This window comes from Beta vulgaris, chromosome 6 (genome assembly GCF_026745355.1).
Source record: "Beta vulgaris subsp. vulgaris cultivar EL10 chromosome 6, EL10.2, whole genome shotgun sequence".
Classification (NCBI taxonomy): Eukaryota; Viridiplantae; Streptophyta; class Magnoliopsida; order Caryophyllales; family Amaranthaceae; genus Beta; species Beta vulgaris.
In genome coordinates this window covers 37,671,996-37,690,125 of record NC_079207.1, presented here as the reverse complement: position 1 = coordinate 37,690,125, position 18,130 = coordinate 37,671,996, and the positions used below count along the sequence as shown (strand labels likewise).

The 18,130-nt window shown below is 41.7% G+C and overlaps 1 protein-coding gene across 1 annotated transcript; it reads left to right on the top strand.

The window, feature by feature from the left end:
- The first annotated feature begins 4,603 nt into the window (after nt 1-4,603).
- LOC130591816 (uncharacterized) lies at nt 4,604-15,746 on the top strand. Its single transcript, XM_057395747.1, has 3 exons — nt 4,604-5,551; nt 5,795-6,321; nt 15,392-15,746. Exons 1-3 carry the CDS (start codon nt 4,604-4,606, stop codon nt 15,744-15,746), a joined length of 1,830 nt encoding a protein of 609 aa, XP_057251730.1.
- The last annotated feature ends 2,384 nt before the right edge of the window (nt 15,747-18,130 follow it).

The following is an 18,130-nucleotide window of genomic DNA, read 5'->3' as shown; positions in this document are numbered from 1 at the left end:
TTTCTATCAATTAATATTTCATTTGTCCCAAAATAGTATAAATACTTTACTTTTATGTTTGTCCTAAATTAGTTTGAACACTTCTAATATTTACATGGCCTCAGTATTAATATATTAGTAGTATTACAACCTTTTTGCCCCACTCTAGTAACTTTATCAATAAAAAACTACTTGAGTTTCTCTATGCTTTAATATAAAAAAATACCACACAAATTCCTATCACATCTACTTTTTGATAAAATAACATTTTATAATTACACTACAATATATCACTTTAAATTACATGTCCTCTGAAATAGAGGGAGTATTATACTTTCGTTGCATGTGGTTAAAATATTCTTTGTGAATAAATCAAAAATATATTAGGTAGGTGAATTTGAGATAGCTCGTGAATTTATGAGAAACTAGTGAGTGTCTCAAACGATGTCCCAAGTTGTTATTTTTCATAACTTTTTGTCAAGCGATGAAAAATTGGCGTAACTATATGACAAGTATTTGCATGATATTTTGAAAAATAAACACTTAAATATTTGGGGATAAAAGAAGTATTTTAACTTTGTACAAGGAATTGGAGTAAGGGTTTATATCCATAATAGTCTCTAGTTATTACTCCCCCCATTTCATTTTAATGGTTACACTTTGATATTTTACACTATTCACAAATTTCACTTTGACCATCATTTGTGATTTATACGCGGATGAAAATATACTCATGTGAGATCTTGTTAGATTCATCATAACATGTATTTTTATTAGTATATAGTTTTTATAATTTTTTCAAATACAAAACTAAAGATATATATCCTCAAAGTTTTGCATTGGCATGTGTGAAAAGTGGAAGTGTGTAAATTAAAATGAAACGTAGGGAGTATAATATAAAGGTTAGGTATCTTACTACTTGTGCGAACCTTCTAATGTGATATAATTATAAGATCTTATGATATTTTATTTTGTAATAGTAACAATAATGCTATGTTGGATTAATGGTCAAATTTCACTTTTCATTTTAAAAGTCATGTGTTAAATACCTTGTAATAACACTTATTTTTTTAATTGAGGATTTGACTTGAAGATAAAGTATTTGTATTAGAGTATTATAAGAAAGTGCCACATGGCATACAAAATTTTCTAGGAACAATTTTTAATATATTAGTATTGTTATGGCTGAGTTTTTGCTGGATGACATTGACACGAGGACTGTGACATGAAGACACGACGGAGAGATACGAGGGTAAAGTCAGTTGAAGTACAAATAACGGATTTTCTGAAAATGGAAGGAGTTCAGCAAGGCATTAAATTAGTCGTGAGATCCGTCGATGAGGAGTAAATTGTACAAAGGAGGAAAAGAGATTGCGACGTTTGAGTATAATTAGGAAGATCTCCTATAATCAAGGAACCGATTGTAATAGTCTTAGAATTTATTAGTGTATTAGTTGGAAAAAAGGCCAAGGGGAAATAAGGCATACAAAAGAAAGACAAGCATCATTAGATAGGACTACGGAACACTTTTTGTACTAAGAGAAAAGAACAACATAATCTGTAACGATTGTCACTAGCCTATAGCGACAGTCAATGATAGTAGATTATTGGTGGATCTACATAAACCCGCGGTTTTTACCCATCTTCATTGGGGTTTTCCGCGTCACCATCTTTGTGCGTTCATCCCCTTTGATCCCCATTGCATCCATTCATTGCATTGTCTTACACATAATCTGGTTGAATCGTCCCAAACTTTAATTCCGTCATAAGAGACAAATTTTAGCATAAACAATTTGGCTCCCACCATGGGGAATAAGCAGACCAACTACTGTTCAAAATCCATCGAATGGGAGAAACACCAAATCTCGATGAAATGCAGAGGCAATATGATCAAATGAGAGTAGAGATGCTCGAAATGAAGCAAGCTAATGAGCGGTTAGCTACCGACTTCACGACATCGCAAGAAAGGATTAAAAAATTGCAAGAAGAGTTAGCATCGTCCAAAGCTTTGAAGGTCCGACGTCGCACTAATCTGAACGACTTCCCCTATATGAGGGACTTCTCTGAGTCAGACGATGACGAGCCTGAAAATGACAAAGAGCCTGAGGGCGAAGAGCCCTTGAATAATGAAGAGAACGACCAGGGAGAAGGAGAAGCAAATCTTATGTCAAAGCGCATGATCCAGATCGAAAAGCAGAATAGGCGCTTAATGAAGCTCATGTCCCAGCTCCCCGGGGCTCCAACGACAAGCATTGTGGAGCATCTTTGATGGTTATGTAGAGTTACCATTCGTGGAAAGGATCGCGAGGGCCATGCTCCCCAAAAACTCAATCTGCCTACCTTCGCTGCTAATTATGATGGTTCGACTGATCCAGGCGAGCATGTCGCCCAGTACAAGCAGCGGAAGTGGCAAGCGTCAATTCCTTGGCATCTGGTAGAAGCTTGTATGTGCATGTCTTTTGGAGCCACGCTCACTGGTCCAACCCTCAAATGGCTCGGATCCCTGAAGCCAGAAAGCATCGGCAATTTTTCCACTCTTGGTCAATAAGCTCTATGAAAAGTTTGAAGGCAGTCGTAGCCTAGAAAAGCAGACGAGTGACCTATATGGCTTCGTCCAAGGGCCTGAAGAATCTGTTCGCGATTATTATAATCGCTTTGATAAAGAAATGATTAGCATTAAAGATCTTGATACTAAGACTGCCATTGAATGTTTCAGGAAAGGACTAATTCTGTGATCAAAACTCTACAATCGTCTAACGAAGTACCCATGTCAAACGTTCGAGGAAGTTAAATCACGAGCATTAGCGCAGATGAGGCTGGAAGAAGACGATAACATCTTCAATACCATATCAACGCGTCGTGCACCAGAAAATCCCAACGACCGGAAGGCTTTCGTCCCCAAAAAGAATAATTGGCGAAACCATCCCTACAGTCGCTCAAATAAGGTAAACAATGTTACTGACGTTGTCGATAGTTAACGATGCAAGGACGGAGGCACCAGTCTTCCCAAATATTGACTCTTATGGATTCTCCATCGATGTCGGAGGCGTCGTGAATGCCTTGCCCAAAATCGAAGCACCCGTCCGTTGGCCAAAGAAGAGTGACCGACCGGAGACGCAAAAAGATCAGACGAAGTGGTGTCAGTTCCATCATGATCATGGTCACAAGACGGAGGAGTGCATTTCGACGCGAGGTCGCGTTCATGCTCAATAAGGGACACCTCAAAGATATCCTGAGCGACAAAGGCAAAGCGTCCTTCGAAAGGAATCCTGCGCAGTCCATCCCGCCAACGCCGCCAACGCAAGTAAAGGTAATTAATGTTATTTATGGTGGATCTGATGTATGTGGACTAACGTACTCCGCAGCCAAAAGGCTAGCAAGAGAGGGCACCCCCTCGTCCGCTGCTTTTAAGTCTTGCAGGTCAGCAGAAGAACGTAAGCTGGAAGCGATGGCAATCACCTTCGATGACGACAACGTCTGCGACGTGGAGCACCACGATGGATTAGTCATATCCTTGACTATCAGTAATTGCTTGTTGAAGCGAGCATTGGTCGATGGGGGCAGCTCAGCTAATATCATATTCAAAAGCGCCCTCGAAGGTATGGGATTGTGTGATAAAGATATTACTAAAAAATCTACTGTCTTAGTTGGTTTCAGCGGAGAAGCTCAACACACTGTCGGGGAGATCACGTTGCCAACGTTAGCTAAAGGTGTCAACATGCCGACCAGTTTCAACGTCGTGGATTGCCCGTCAGCATACAACATCATCTTTGGCACCCCATGGATACATAAGATGAAGGCCGTCCCGTCGACTTATCATCAGATGCTGAAATTCCCAACCTAGTGGGGGGGTTCAAGAAATAAAGGGCGAGCAGAAATCCACAAGGGAATGCTACAGCTCGTCGCTCAAGCCGCCAAAGGCAGCCATCTAGCAATTAAAGGATGGATCAGCGCTCGACGCACCCAGTGAGCAGGACATGGATGAAGTGATGCTCGATCCATCCATCCCGATCGTGTCATTCGAATCGGAGCGACGCTGTCGCAAGAAATACGAGGTCAGTTAATCGATTTTTTAAAGGCTAATCAAGATTGTTTTGCTTGGTCCCATGAGGATATGACAGGAATCAGTCCCGACGTCATAACACATAAACTCAACGTGGATCCCGAGCATAAGCCAGTAAATAAAAAAAGACGCAAATTCGCGCCTTAAAGGAATCAAATCATCAATCACGAGGTTCAAAGGCTGATCGACACTGGGAAAATCCGCGAGGTAAAATACCCAAATTGGCTAGCCAATGTCGTGGTCGTGAGCAAGAAGAACGAAAAGTGGAGAGTCCGCATAGACTTCACAGACTTGAACAAAGTGTGTCCCAAGGATCCGTTCCCTCTCCCTCATATAGACGCGATGGTCGACACGACGGCAGGCCACGAGCTCCTGACGTTCATGGACGCATATTCTGGGTACAAACAAATACTGATGCACCCGAACGATCAGGAAAAGACCGCGTTCGTCACTGACAAAGGTATATATTGTTATAAGGTTATACCTTTTGGTTTGAAAAATGCGGGTGCCACTTATCAACGATTGGTCAACCAAATGTTCAAAGACCAATTGGGCGACACCATGGAGGTGTATATAGATGACATGCTCATCAAATCCAAACAAGCAAGCGATCACGTCCAACACTTGTCGGAAGCTTTCGACGTTCTGCGAAGGTATGGCATGAAATTAAATCCCACTAAATGTACATTTGGAGTCTCTGCAGGAAAATTCCTAGGGTATGTCGTGACACAGCGAGGGATCGAAGCTATCCCGAATCAAATAAAAGCCCTTATCAATATCCAATCTCCAAGGAACGTCAAAGAAGTGCAGAAGTTGACCGGTCGCGTGACCGCGTTGAATCATTTCATATCTTGGTCGTCCGAAAGATGTCATTTATTCTATGACGTTTTGAGGAAGAATAAAGGTTTCGATTGGTCACAACAGCATGAAGACGTGCTACAAGAACTCAAAAAATACCTAGCGTCACCGCCATTGTTGTCCAAGCTCAGCGACGGGGAGACACTGCAGCTTTATCTTGCTGTGAGCAGTGTGTTCGTCAGTGCTGTCCTGACGCGAGAAGCAGAGAGTCAGCAGCTCCCAATCTATTACGTCAGTAAGTGTCTGCTAGACGCAGAGACCAGGTATTCTTCATTGGAGAAACTCATCTTAGCCATAGTTGTTGCTGTTAAAAAACTTAGGCATTATTTTGAGACGTATACCATTATTGTTATGACTAACTATCCTGTCAAGGCCGTCTTGCGACTCCCCGAGTTAACAGGACGCATGAGTAAGTGGGAAATAACGCTCAGTGGATACGACATCCAGTTTCGTCCCAGAACAGCCATTAAGTCGCAAGCATGGGCAGATTTTGTGGCAGACTTTAGCCCAGAGCTAGAAAAGCTCACAAACGACGAAGTCGCCAAAATTAATCACATCGGTCACGAACCTTGGGTGTTATTTGTTGACGGATCTTCTAATTTCCGTGACGCAGGTCTAGGTATCGTGCTAGAGTTGCCACAAGGGGGCAAGGTAGTACGAGCCATTTGCTGTGAATTTAGAGCGACGAACAATGAAGCCGAGTACGAAGCACTTATCGCAGGAATGACGTTAGCAGAAGACTTGGGAGCAGAGGCGTTGAAAGTCTTCAGCAACTTATTGTTGATTGTTAGCCAAGTCAAAGGAGAATTCGCAGCAAAAGATTCCATAATGGCTATGTATTTAGAGATAGCTCAGCGTAAGAGTAAAAAATTTAATCCATTTGACATTTTGCAGATACCAAGAGATCAGAACATGCAGGCAGATGCATTAGCCAATCTTGGATCCTCCTTAAGGGACGTTTCATTCACTTCCGTCCTTATAGTCCATCTAGCGAACCCTACAGTCGCTAGAGGTGATAGAGAAATTGTTGCGACATCGGCTGAGCGACTTCAAGACGACCAAGATGTCGTTGGTAACATCAACAACATCGTAGCTGCAAGCGACCTTGACACTGAGGAGGTAAGTGTCAGTTGGACAAAACCGTTTTATGACTATCTTGCTAACGATGTGCTTCCGGCAGACAAGGCAAAGGCGCGCAGAATTCGGTTTAAAGCGTCATGGTACGTGCGCATTCAAGGAGTACTATTCAAGAAATCTGCCGCAGGGCCCTATCTGCGTTGTTTGGAAAAAGATCAGTGGGGGCAAGTCTTAATAGACATGCATGAAGGGACATGTGGAAATCACTTAGGAGGGCGTAGCTTGACCAATAGAGTGTTGTGCATGGGATACTATTGGCCCACAATGAAGAAAGATGCGATAAGGTATGTTGCTAAGTGCGATAGCTGTCAACGACACGCAGGTATGACGCATAAACATTGCGAGATTTTGCACCCTACTTTAACACCTTGGCCTTTCATGAAATGGGGCATGGACATAGTTGGCAAATTGCCTGCAGCCCCAGGCCAGAAGATCTTTATGTTCGCACTAACTGATTACTTTTCTAAGTGGATAGAAGCAGGTTCTTTCCAACAGGTATGTGACAAGGAAGTGATTTCTTTTATATATACTAACATTATTTGCAGGTTTTGTGTCCCGTCGGAAATAATATGCGACAATGGGTCGCAGTTTATTAGCAACAAGACAAGATGTTTCTGTGACGAATGGAACATAACGTTGTTAACGTCAATGCCAAGATATCCGCAAGCCAACGGACAGGCAGAGTCTAGTAATAAGACGATCATTGAAACTTTGTCTTTCATCTTATGGGCTTATCGCACGACACCGCGCACTGCGACAGGACAAACACCGTTCTGACTAGTATATGGGTGTGAAGCTGTCATGCCTTCTGAAGTGAACGTCCCGACTGCGAGATGTGGTCTAGCGACGGAGCAGCAAAACTGTGGCGAGCTCGTGAACGACTTGGACACCATTGAAGAATTGCGCGATGCAGCGTTGGTACGCATGGTGGCTCAACAACAAGTAGTCGCAAGGAGTTTCAACAAAAACGTCCAAGCCAAATCTTTTGTTGAAGGTGATTGGGTCCTAAGAAAAGTATTTCAAAACACACAAGAAGCTAACGCTGGTAAGCTAGGGCCTAAGTGGGAAGGACCATATCAAATTAGTAAGGTAGTAGCCAATGGAGCTTACCAACTGGTCCGACGCGACGGAAGCTCCATACCACGCAGTTGGAACGCTACACATCTCAAACGATACTTCATTTACTTAAGTGATTTACTTTGCTTTCCCGTCATTGTGTAAGAAATAAATGATATTATTATCAAGTCTGCGTCGCTAACTGCTAGGGACCTTAGTGTTCTCTCACTGTGTGTTATTGACTTCCAGGCAAGTCATCCACACCTGTTCCAGTAACGCTGCGGCAGTCTTTACGACATAACGAGTAAACTTGCATCTTATTATGCAATAAAACAAGAAGTAATGGTCTTCACTATCCAAAGTCCTTCGATCTTTACCTACCCCAGCTAAACGTTACGACAGGGGTGTTGTAGCCTAAAAATCGACGGCTATTATGATGACACATGGCACTATCCCAGCCCTACATGTGGCATTCACTTAGGCAAAGAAAAGTACAGAGGGCTGCAGGTTCTTTGGGCTAAAGTACACTTTTCTGAGGAAAAGGTGTACTGGAAAGCTCCCTTGTGGCCCTAAAATTGTACTCAGGCCAAATACACACTACTACAAAAATGCATAAAGAGACCCCCTAAAAAACACTTTAGAGACCACTTTAGAGGTGGTCTCTAGCTCAGGGGTCTCTCAGGGTAAAAGACCACTTATTAGGGGTGGTTTGTTATATTGAAAGAAGAAACCATTTTTTTCAAATAAGTGGTTTTTTTATGTATTGTAGTAGAAAAAAATAAGAAGGATAAGGAACCACATAAAAAACAAATGTGGTCTCTTTCATCGTACTAAAAAACCACTTATTATTTATAGGTGGTCTCTTTATCTTTCTCAAAAAAATCACTTAGATAGAAAGGTGGTCTCTTTCGTCTTCCTAAGTACTATATTTAATTTGATATAAGAGGCCATACATTAGAATTTGCCTCATTTTTTTAACGACAAAATTCTAGCTTGTGGCTTTATATAATTTAGGAAAAATTGTCAAGAATATGTCAACCTTTGCGTTGATCGCTTTTAACAAGTCAACCTTCATTTATTCCAGTAGCAAGTAAAGCTTGTACACGAATTAGCTTTTAACAAGTTTTTTTTACTTATGACCTGAACAACCCCTACAATTTTGTTCAGTTTTAACAGGTGTGTATTCTAGAACTCATTAAATTGTTCTCTAGAACATATTTGCACTGCTCGCTTGTATTTTATAAAAGTTCCGTGAGAAACTTAAAACTGAACAAAATTGTAGGGGTTGTTTAGGTCATAAGTAAAAAAACTCGTTAAAAGCTAATTCATGTACAAGCTTTACTTGCTACTGGAATAAATGAAGGTTGACTTGTCAAAAGAGGTCAACACAAAGGTTGACTTATTCTTGACAGTTTTATTTGATATATATTTCCTACAAAATCGCGAGCCACTTGCATTGGCAAAATTCGAATTTTTATATAACTTGACAAAAATTTCATTGATGCAATACCATAATTCATTACAAAATAATATCGATATATGAAGATTCAAAAAATCAACTTCTCAAAAGATACCTAAAGTAGCCATATTTATTTCAACTCATATGCAGAGTAAATTAATCAACCCATTGTTCTAACTAATTACCTATCTATTAATTTCATATTCTGAATTTGCGCCAAACCTAAACCTAAACCTCATCTTCAAAAGTAACCAAATTCAATTCTTTATGCCAAAATATCCCATCTCCCCTTCATTAAAGCCTAATTAGTGATTAGGGTTCATAAAAAGAGAACTTTAATTTAATGAAAGTTCATGTTATCTAAAGATGAAAGCTTTAGCAAAATAATACAATCATTTAAAAACCCTTAATCATATTATATGCAGTATTTACTATATATATTTTCACATACATAAATCAAGAATTAAACATCAAATAAAATGGACAAACATTAAAATTTCAATCTAAACGAAAAAGAACCTGGAAATGATCACGATACCGGCGATAATGCGGTGGTGGTGGGCTGGTAATGGAACAGAGTATACCGACGGGATAAATGGCGCAAAGACGAGAATACCGGCGAGGAATATTGGCCGGTGAATTTCGAGTACTGGCAACGCTAGTTGGCAAAGGAATTTGGGGTGGGTTGCAAAATTCGTAGGTTCTGTGCTATCGCAGCTCTAGGGAGAAAGAACGAGATGTGAATTGTTTTTTTGGAAGGAATAGATGAAGTATTCTTTTAATTAGGGTTTTTTTAGAAGGAATAAGTTTATTCCTTATTTCCTTGTTTAAAAAATTCGTTTTTTTTCCTTTTCAATTTACAATTCATCACCATACCCGCTAATATATATTTAGAAATTCATAATTTTCTCTAAAAGGATATAAAATTAAAAATAACCACTTAACAAAAATAAGTGGTTTTCTTTAATATTTTTGTATTTTAAGATGTGCAAAAAGACCACAATGTCTAAAAAGGAGGTCTTTTTATCATAATATAAGAACCTCTTGTTTAAGAAATTAGGTGTTTTTTGCTAAATAATCACTTATATCATCAAAGTGGTCTCTTATGGGTGGTCACTTTACCCATATTTGTAGTAGTGACAAGTAAAACCTGATTCAACTAAAGGGTAAATTGTCTTGACCAATCAGCACTTGCCACGTGTCATCATATTATTGCTTAGCCAACCAGATGCTCCCAAATTAGGGTGACATCAAGGCACATCAGTCATTCCAAACAGTATAAATAGTCCTTGAGTTCAAGGAAAAGTTACGTTTTTCAGAGCACAATACTGTTTTTCTGCCATAAATTCTCTCTCTTTCTCTCTACTTTCTCTCTCTAAAAGTTCCTTCATATCCGTGATATCTGACTTAAGCATCGGAGGGAAAATACCACCCAAACCTCCAGGGTGGGTCCCTTTTTGCAGGTTGCTGATCGGAGTTCAGAATCGGGATTCGAGCCCAATCATTGTTGCACAAGTCTCCAAATTAAGAACTTGAAGTTGGGAGTTGTTGTATTACATTGCTAGTTTCATACTACGTAACATTTGGCGCCGTCTGTGGGGAGACGCAACAATGACAGATTGTCACTCATCAAACGTGGCGAGGAACAGAAGTTTCAGGGTTCAAGTAGAGGATACTGTTGATGACGAGAGGCCACCCCAAGGACGGGACATGGATCATGCTGCCGTTCATATTAAGGGAAGGACAGTGACCCCTGTCATCTAGGAAAATCTTGATCGTCCATGACAGCTGGTCACTTAGAGAATGTCTTAAATGACTTCCAGAACAGGAATGGCCGCTGTCATGGAAGAGCAGATTAAGAACAATATGTTGTTCTTTCAGATAAGTCCAGGAGGAGAGGCAGCAGACCGCTAAAGAGGAGGTCTCAAGAGGGTCGTCCAGGACTAGCCGGCCATCGGCCAGAGTGTCCAGGCCGCCTTCCAAGGAAAGCAGCCAGCTGTTAGTGACTCAAGGGGAAGATGGACTGGAAGCTGGTAGTCCGTCCAGGAGACAATATTCCCCCTACCGGCCACAAAATGGAGACGGATGCTAGGGAGTATCTGGAAGCCAAGAGAGCTGCAGCCCAGCAGCGTTCAGCCTCTGGTTCCACTCCTTATATGAAGGACCCGTCATTGAGGCTTCCGTCCAGAACAGCAGGACGAAGTCATGGACCTTCGGCTTTTCAGCCAAGGCAAGAAAAACAGTTTTGCAGCCAATGGTGTATAGGCGTCAGGCCTTAGCTAACACCTCTTCTAATCCGGTACTAAAGGAGTACCGCGGAGCACATACCCATTGAGGGTCAGGTTGGGGCACTCCAGATCAATTGGCCAACTCCTTTCTCGGTCAGAATTATGGAGTCCCCTCCTTTCCCAAAGGTTAAGCTCCCGACGATCGAGCCTTTCGATGGAACAATAGATCCAGACGATCATCTATCAGCCTATAAGCATCAGATGTATGTCCAAGGGGTGGACGATGCTACTTGGTGTAAAAATTTCCCAGCTACGTTGAAGGGAGTAGCTCAGAAATGGTTTAACAATTTGCCGCCTAACTCAGTGAACAATTTCACTGAGCTCAGTATCCTGTTCACCAGTCACTTTGTGGCTAACCGTCAAGAACAAAAAACAAGTATGCAATTGGGTAAGGTGGTTCAAGGTCCTAAAGAGGCCTTGAGAGGTTATGTGAAGAGATTCAATCTAGAAGCGTTGCAGATCCAGGATCTGAATGCTGGAGTGGCGTTTGACGCCTTTATCAGAGGTCTAAGACCTGGAAGCTTTAAGTTTGATTTGGTAAAGAAGAAAATCACCACATTGACAGAAGCTTTGAAGGAAGCTGAAGCATTCATTCATGCATGGAGGTTTGTGCTGAGGCAAAACAGCCGGAGGTAAAGAAAGTTGAAGAGGCTATTCAGCCAAAAAAGAATCCGCCCAAGAAAGCTGAAACTTGGGCAATGACTTTGTTGACCACCTCGTCCAAGAGGAGTAGGCGGTCTGAGCCGGCAGCCTCAGTTGAACCTATAGAGTTCAACAAAGATCAGTATTCCATTCTTATGCAAATTAAAGATCAGCATGAGCTGAAGGTGCCGGCTGAAATGAAGACGCCCTACCGTAACAAAGATAAGAGCAAGTATTGTCATTTCCACAAGGATTGTGGTCATGAAACCAATGAGTGCAAGCATTTGAAGAGAGCATTAGAAGATCTGGCCCGAAAGGGAAAAATGAACAATTATCTCCCTTCGTCAGGAAGGAAATTCCAGATAAGAGATAATCGTCAAGGAAGAAAGATGGATGGTGCAGCACAGATGATGATGTTGTAATGGTCATTTCAGGAGGATTCGCGGCCGGTCCAACAAATCGCGGCCACAAGAACTATTTAAGGGAGCTAAGTCAGGTTATGCTACCAACCAGGCTGAGTCGATCCTTTTCCCAAAATAGTGGTCAGTGAGTTGGACCGAGGAAAGATAAGGACGCCGCATGAGACCCACTATTATTGGAAATGAAGATTGCCAACCTCAGGGTTAGACGAATTCTGATTGATACCGGAAGCTCTACTGATATAATCAGTGCTGATTGTTTATCTGGTTGAAGTTTGATAAAAATGATCTGGTGCCTGTAAATCATCCTATAATTGGCTTCGGCGGAGGAATCATCCATCCTATGGGAACCGTCACCCTACCCGTCAGGGTTGGGGAAAAAGATGCTGATCGGACGCTTTTTGTGAAATTCTTGATAGTACGGGACTTGACTGCTTATAATGTCATTCTCGGACGACCTACCTTAAATCACATCAAGGCTGTTATTGTGACTCATCTAATGCTGATGAAGTTCGAGTGTGATGGGGGGAAGATTGGATATCTTTATGGAGATCAGCAAGCTGCTAGAGAATGCTCTTCCTCAAACCATCATCATGGAAAGAAAAGGCAGACCGTCTGAAGGGCAGGGAGGATGATTCGGCTGAGAAGGTGAAGGGTCAGAATTTGAGTTAAAGCAAGAAGTAGAAAAGGTGCAAGTGCTACCTCTTCCTGAGAGCAAGCCGTCAATGCTCTTGCCCAGCAAGAAAAGAAAGTGTTTGGCTATTAAAGAGGAAAAGAATTCATCTGAGGAGGTTATGGCTATAATGAGCCTGGGACTAGAACGTCCAGAGCCGGTAGAAAGTCTGGTAGAAATCTGTTTACGACCAGTTCGTCGAGAAAGGACATTGAAGATTAGGTCCGTCCTGAATTCAGAAATCAGGGACGCCTTGGTCACGCTGCTAAGAGAATTTGAAGATGATTTCGCCTATACCGTAGAGGAAATGCCTGGGATAGATCCTGAGGTGGCGGTACATAAGCTGAACATTGAGCCGGGGCAGAAGCCGTCGCCGGCAAAAGAAGAGGCATCTTGGGCCGCCAGGAATCAGCCGTTGACCAAGAGGTTCAGAAGCTGCTCAAGTCTAAGTTTATCCGTGAAACCTATTATCCAGATTGGGTGGCCAATGTGGTAATGGCTCCCAAGCCTAATGGCACGTGGAGGATGTGTGTTGATTACACGGATTTAAACAAGGCTTGTCCTAAAGACAGCTTTCCATTGCCCAAAATTGACCGGCTGGTTGATTCTACAGCAGGGCATGCACTGCTTAGTTTCATGGACACCTACTCAAGCTTCCACCAGATCCCCTGTGGCCAGACGACCGGATAAAGCCTCCTTCATCACAGAGAAAGGGTTGTATGGCTGGCTCCGGATGCCCTTCGGCCTGAGAAATGCATCGGCCACCTTTCAATGGCTTATCAACACTGTGTTCCAGCCACAGCTTGGGAGAAATATGGAGGCTTATATCGACGATATGATCGTCAAGAGTCAAGAAGAAAAGGATCATCTGGACGATTTAAGAGAAACTTTCCTCACCTTGAGGAAATACAAGTTAAAGTTCAATCCGCAGAAATGCGTATTCGGCGTAGTAGCTGGGAGATTTCTGGGGTTTTTGGTCGATCAGTGAGGGATTGAGGCCAACCCTGATAAGATTCAAGCAATCATAGATATGACTTCGCCGTCTAAAGTCAAAGAAGTTTAGCGTCTGACGGGATGTCTGGCTGCTCTTGGACGGTTTTTTTCAAAATTAGGAGATAAATGTCATCACTTCTTTGCAACCATAAAAAAGAATGCAAAGTTTGAATGGACGGAGGAAGTAGAAAAAGCACTTCAGCAAGTTAAAGAGCATCTTCGGCAGTTGCCTAGGCTAATGAGTCCGGCTGAAGGAGAAAAATTGTATGTTTACCTGGCCGTGTCCCCATTCACGGTAAGTGTTGTTCTCCTCGCTGAGAGAGATTCAGTACAAATACCCGTCTACTTTGTTAGCCATGTGCTAAAGGACGCAGAGGGCAGGTATTCATCCATCGAGAAGTTCGGCTTGGCGCTTTTAATGGCCAGCCGTTGAGCTCAATATGTTTGACTTGACGTTCGAGCCCCGAAAAGCAATCAAGGGGCAAGCTCTAGCGGACTTTATTGTAGAGCTTACCCGGCCTATGGTAGACAGCGTCCAAGACCCAGCAGAGGGGAAGAAGCATTGGACCCTAATGGTGGACGGAGCATCCACTGCTAATGGATGTGGTGCCGGGATCATTTTCCAATCACCAGAAGGGGACAAGTTTGAGTATGCAATGATGTTTCAATTCCAGGCCTCAAACAACGAGGCAGAGTATGAAGCTCTCTTAGCCGGCATTAAAATGTGCAAAGCGGCGGGGGCCCTGGAAATTGAAGCTAAAACTGATTCTCTGTTGGTAGTCAGCCAAGTGAACGGGGACTTCGAATGCAAGGAGGCGTCCATGGGTAAGTATATGAACTTGATTAAAGAGGAGATCAAGTCTTTCAAGCGATTCGTCCTAGATCAAGTGCCTAGATCTAAAAACCATTAGGCTGATGCCCTATATAAGCTGGCTAGTTCGGCCGAAGGGGATGTCCCTAGAACAGTCTTCTAGGAGGTCAAGGCGGCCAAGAGCATTGATACCGAGGAAGTTATGTTTCTTAGCCGAGAAGATAAATGGATGAGCCCAATTATTGAGTACAAGAAGACAGGACGGTTGCCACTTGATTCTCTAGAAGCTAAGTATGAGAAAGCTAGGGACAAGTGGTTCGAGTTATGCAATGAAACTCTATACAAAAAATCCTTCAACCGGCCCCTTCTTAAGTGCATCAGCAGGAAGGAGGGATTGGACGTTTTGAAAGAACTGCATGAAGGAGCCTGTGCTTCCCACATTGGGGGGAGGGCGTTAGGAGAAAAAGCTCTAAGGACTGGCTATTTCTGGCCGACTTTGAAGGAAGACGCCTTGCTTTACGCTAAGAAATGTGATAGTTGTCAAAAGCATGGCAATATCTATCAGAAGCTGCCAATTACTTAACTCCAATCCTCTTTCCTCTTCCATTTGCTAAATGGGGAATGAACATTCTTGGCCCTTTTCCTATTGCGGCCGGCCAGAAGAAGTTTGTGGTAGTGGCCATCGACTACTTTACAAAATGGGTGGAGGCTGAAGCACTGAGAGGCATAACCACCAATGACGTCAAAGGGTTCATCTGGAAGAACCTCATCACAAGGTTTGGTATGCCTCAGTGTATTGTCTTTGACAATGGATCGCAATTTGAAACACCCAAGCTTCGTCAATGGTTGGCCGATCAAGGGATCAAGGCTCACTTTGCTGCAGTGGCTCATCCGCAAGCCAATGGGCAGGTCGAAGATTTTAACAAGATCTTGTCGGCCAGGATCAAAAAGAAGTTAGATAATGCAAAGGGACTATGGGTAGAAGAATTGCAGTTGGTCTTATGGTCAATAAGGACAACAACCAAGAATTCCACTGGAGAAACTCCATTCATGCTGGTATATGGCTCTGAGGCCGTCCTTCATATAGAGATTGAAGAACCAACCCTGAGGGTGCTGATGTACTCAGAAGATGCTAACTGGGCGGCTCTCCGGACGGCCCTGGACTTAGTCCTTGAAGTCAGGGGCAATGCACTGCTGAGAATGCAACTCTACAAGTTAAGGATGGCAAGGGAGTTTAACAAAAGAGTTGCAAGGCGTCCATTGAAGCTTGGAGACCTCGTCTTGAGGAAGATGGAAGCAGTCGGCCGAGCTAAGGAGCTAGGACAGCTCACCCCTAATTGGGAAGGACCCTACAAAATATCGAAGTAGTTCATAATGGCACCTTTCGTCTGGAACGCATGGACAGGCGTTCTATTCCTAGGACGTGGAATTCTGATATTTTGAAAAAATACTTTGTTTAGGGTATCTTGAGAAATTGTAATATACTCTTAATGCATTACAATGAAAAAAGTAGAAATGTATACATGTACCTTGACTATCCGTCAAGCAAAATTCATATAATACAGCTCTACTTCCCTATGACTCTCTGTTTGATTTATTTGCTTAAGTTATATACTATCTTCCAAAGCTAACTAATACAACAGAGCAGTAAGTAAACACACCTTCTATTAGGAGATCGGCCAACATGTTATCATCCTAATATAGATAAGTACATAAAATTGGTCGTTCGTTTACTTAAAGAGTTAAACATATCCTAAACAAGGTCGGCTGGAATTAGGACGCCTTAGTAAAGGTATCCTACTTTCCGTCTAAAAGCCCAAAATTTAGAAATAACAACCTTAGTAAAGGAACAAGTTATTTCATAATTCAACAAAGATGGACGGGTTGCAATCACCTTCATAAAAACGTCCAAGTTATTACACAAATTATGGCTTTTCTCATTCTTGAAACAAAGGAAGGTTATCAAAATCTCCTCGTCCAAGAAGGGGGGCATATAGGGGCATAATTTATTAAAAAATAACCAAGTCTTTGTCCAATGACGAATGATTGTCAAAGTTCAGGTCGAACAAGTTATTAACTTAGCAGATTATAATATCAAAAGTTTTTGCTTAGGCACCTGACGAACGTCCTGACCTACTCGTCCAAAAAAGAGCTATTGGTTCAGACGAAGTAGATTATGACGAATTGCTTTCATACTTGAGTATTAATGTTTAGGCAACTGATAAATGTCTTGATAAACTCGGCCAAAAGAACTATTCGATCAGACGAAGTCTTTTAAGACGAATTGCTTTTATACCTAGGCATAAATGTTCAATCGTAAAACAAGGCGTCCATTGCAAGAAAGTGTAAAGCATTGGAAATGAAAAAAGATAACTTTTGATAGATAGAAGGAAGGATTACAAGCTAATCTAAAAACTAGATTACAAGCTAATATAAAGCAAAAGTATAAAAAATTACAAGTGGCCCGCGGCCAAAATGGAAAATGGGGAATTTAGGCGTCCGGAGGAGTGTTGTTCCCTTCGTCCTGGGCCTCGGCATCGTCTTCGTCCTTTGAAGACTCCTGGAAGACGGGGGGTTCCTCCCCTTTAATATTAGCTCTGTGCAGGCTCTCTTGAAATTCTAGCTGGCGAACATACCTCGGAATGTCCTCCTCCTCAGCCAGCATTCCAAAGGCCTGCACAGCCCAGTCCTTCAAAGTACCAATAATCGTATTCATGGCCTCCTTGGCCGCCTCCACTGTGGCTGTTATTTCCCTAGGAACACTACAAGAGGGGGGGTGAATTGTAGGTGTAGAAATAAACGTAACTTTTTGCGGAAATTAAAACTTAAACGAATAAACAAGCTAAAGGAACACAAGGGATTTTTACGAGGAAAAACTTCTTGGGCCCAACAAGAAGAAACAACCTCGACCACTAGGGATTTTAAACTCAACACTTTCACTAATTAGGCCAAACAACTTGTTACAACCTAATTCTAACTCGAGCCACACCTTGAGTTCCTAAACTCAAGTTCCTGAACCACTGTTCCCTTAACAGCAGTTCCTCTCAACTTCACTCGAAGTTTTCTCACACATACAAGCTTCACTCAAAGCCTTTCTCTTACAGAACTTCACTCAAAGTTCCCTTACCCCAAAAACCAAAATACAATTGATCGAAATAAGCTTAGTGGAATTAGAGTAAGAAGGCAAAGAACAAATGGCTATTATGAGAGAATGAAGGCACTGACACTTAATAAGTTAAACTCACTTAATTACTTAGTCAGACACAATTTGGAACTTATCTAGACTTCTATATTTAGTGTAATCATGAAGAACGTGGGATTAATTGAGTACATGTTTAATCCATTACCCATGATGTTCCTTCCCCTAAGGAACACGTTTACATCATGTCCCATGATCCCATGAACTAAAATGAACGTGGATAAATAGCCATTACTCCTAATAATAGGAGTTCCTTGAGCTTATCCGAAAATCAGTTTTTATAAAACTTTTTATCTTTAAACTGAATTTTAATCTTTAAGAAAATAATATCTTTAAAAAAATCTTTCTAAAACCGGATATTTATTTTCTTATTTTCCGAAAAAAAAATCTTTTCTCAAAACAGATTTTTTTTTAAAACTGATTTTATCATTTGAAATTAGAATAAACTAATTTCCTATAATTAGGCATGACTTACTCCATTACTTTTAACCGTTATACTTGACACGCCTAAGTCTAGTTCCTTTATTAATTAGTTCCTTTAACATATTTTTAG

Coding starts and splice junctions, on each gene's coding strand:
- LOC130591816 (XM_057395747.1), top strand. CDS start 4,604: ATGGAGGTGTATATAGATGACATGCTCATCAAATCCAAACAAGCAAGC. Junction 5,552..5,794: donor AGTTGCCACAAGGGGGCAAG/GTAGTACGAGCC, acceptor GACATTTTGCAG/ATACCAAGAGATCAGAACAT. Junction 6,322..15,391: donor ATGAAGAAAGATGCGATAAG/GTATGTTGCTAA, acceptor ATGGTCAATAAG/GACAACAACCAAGAATTCCA.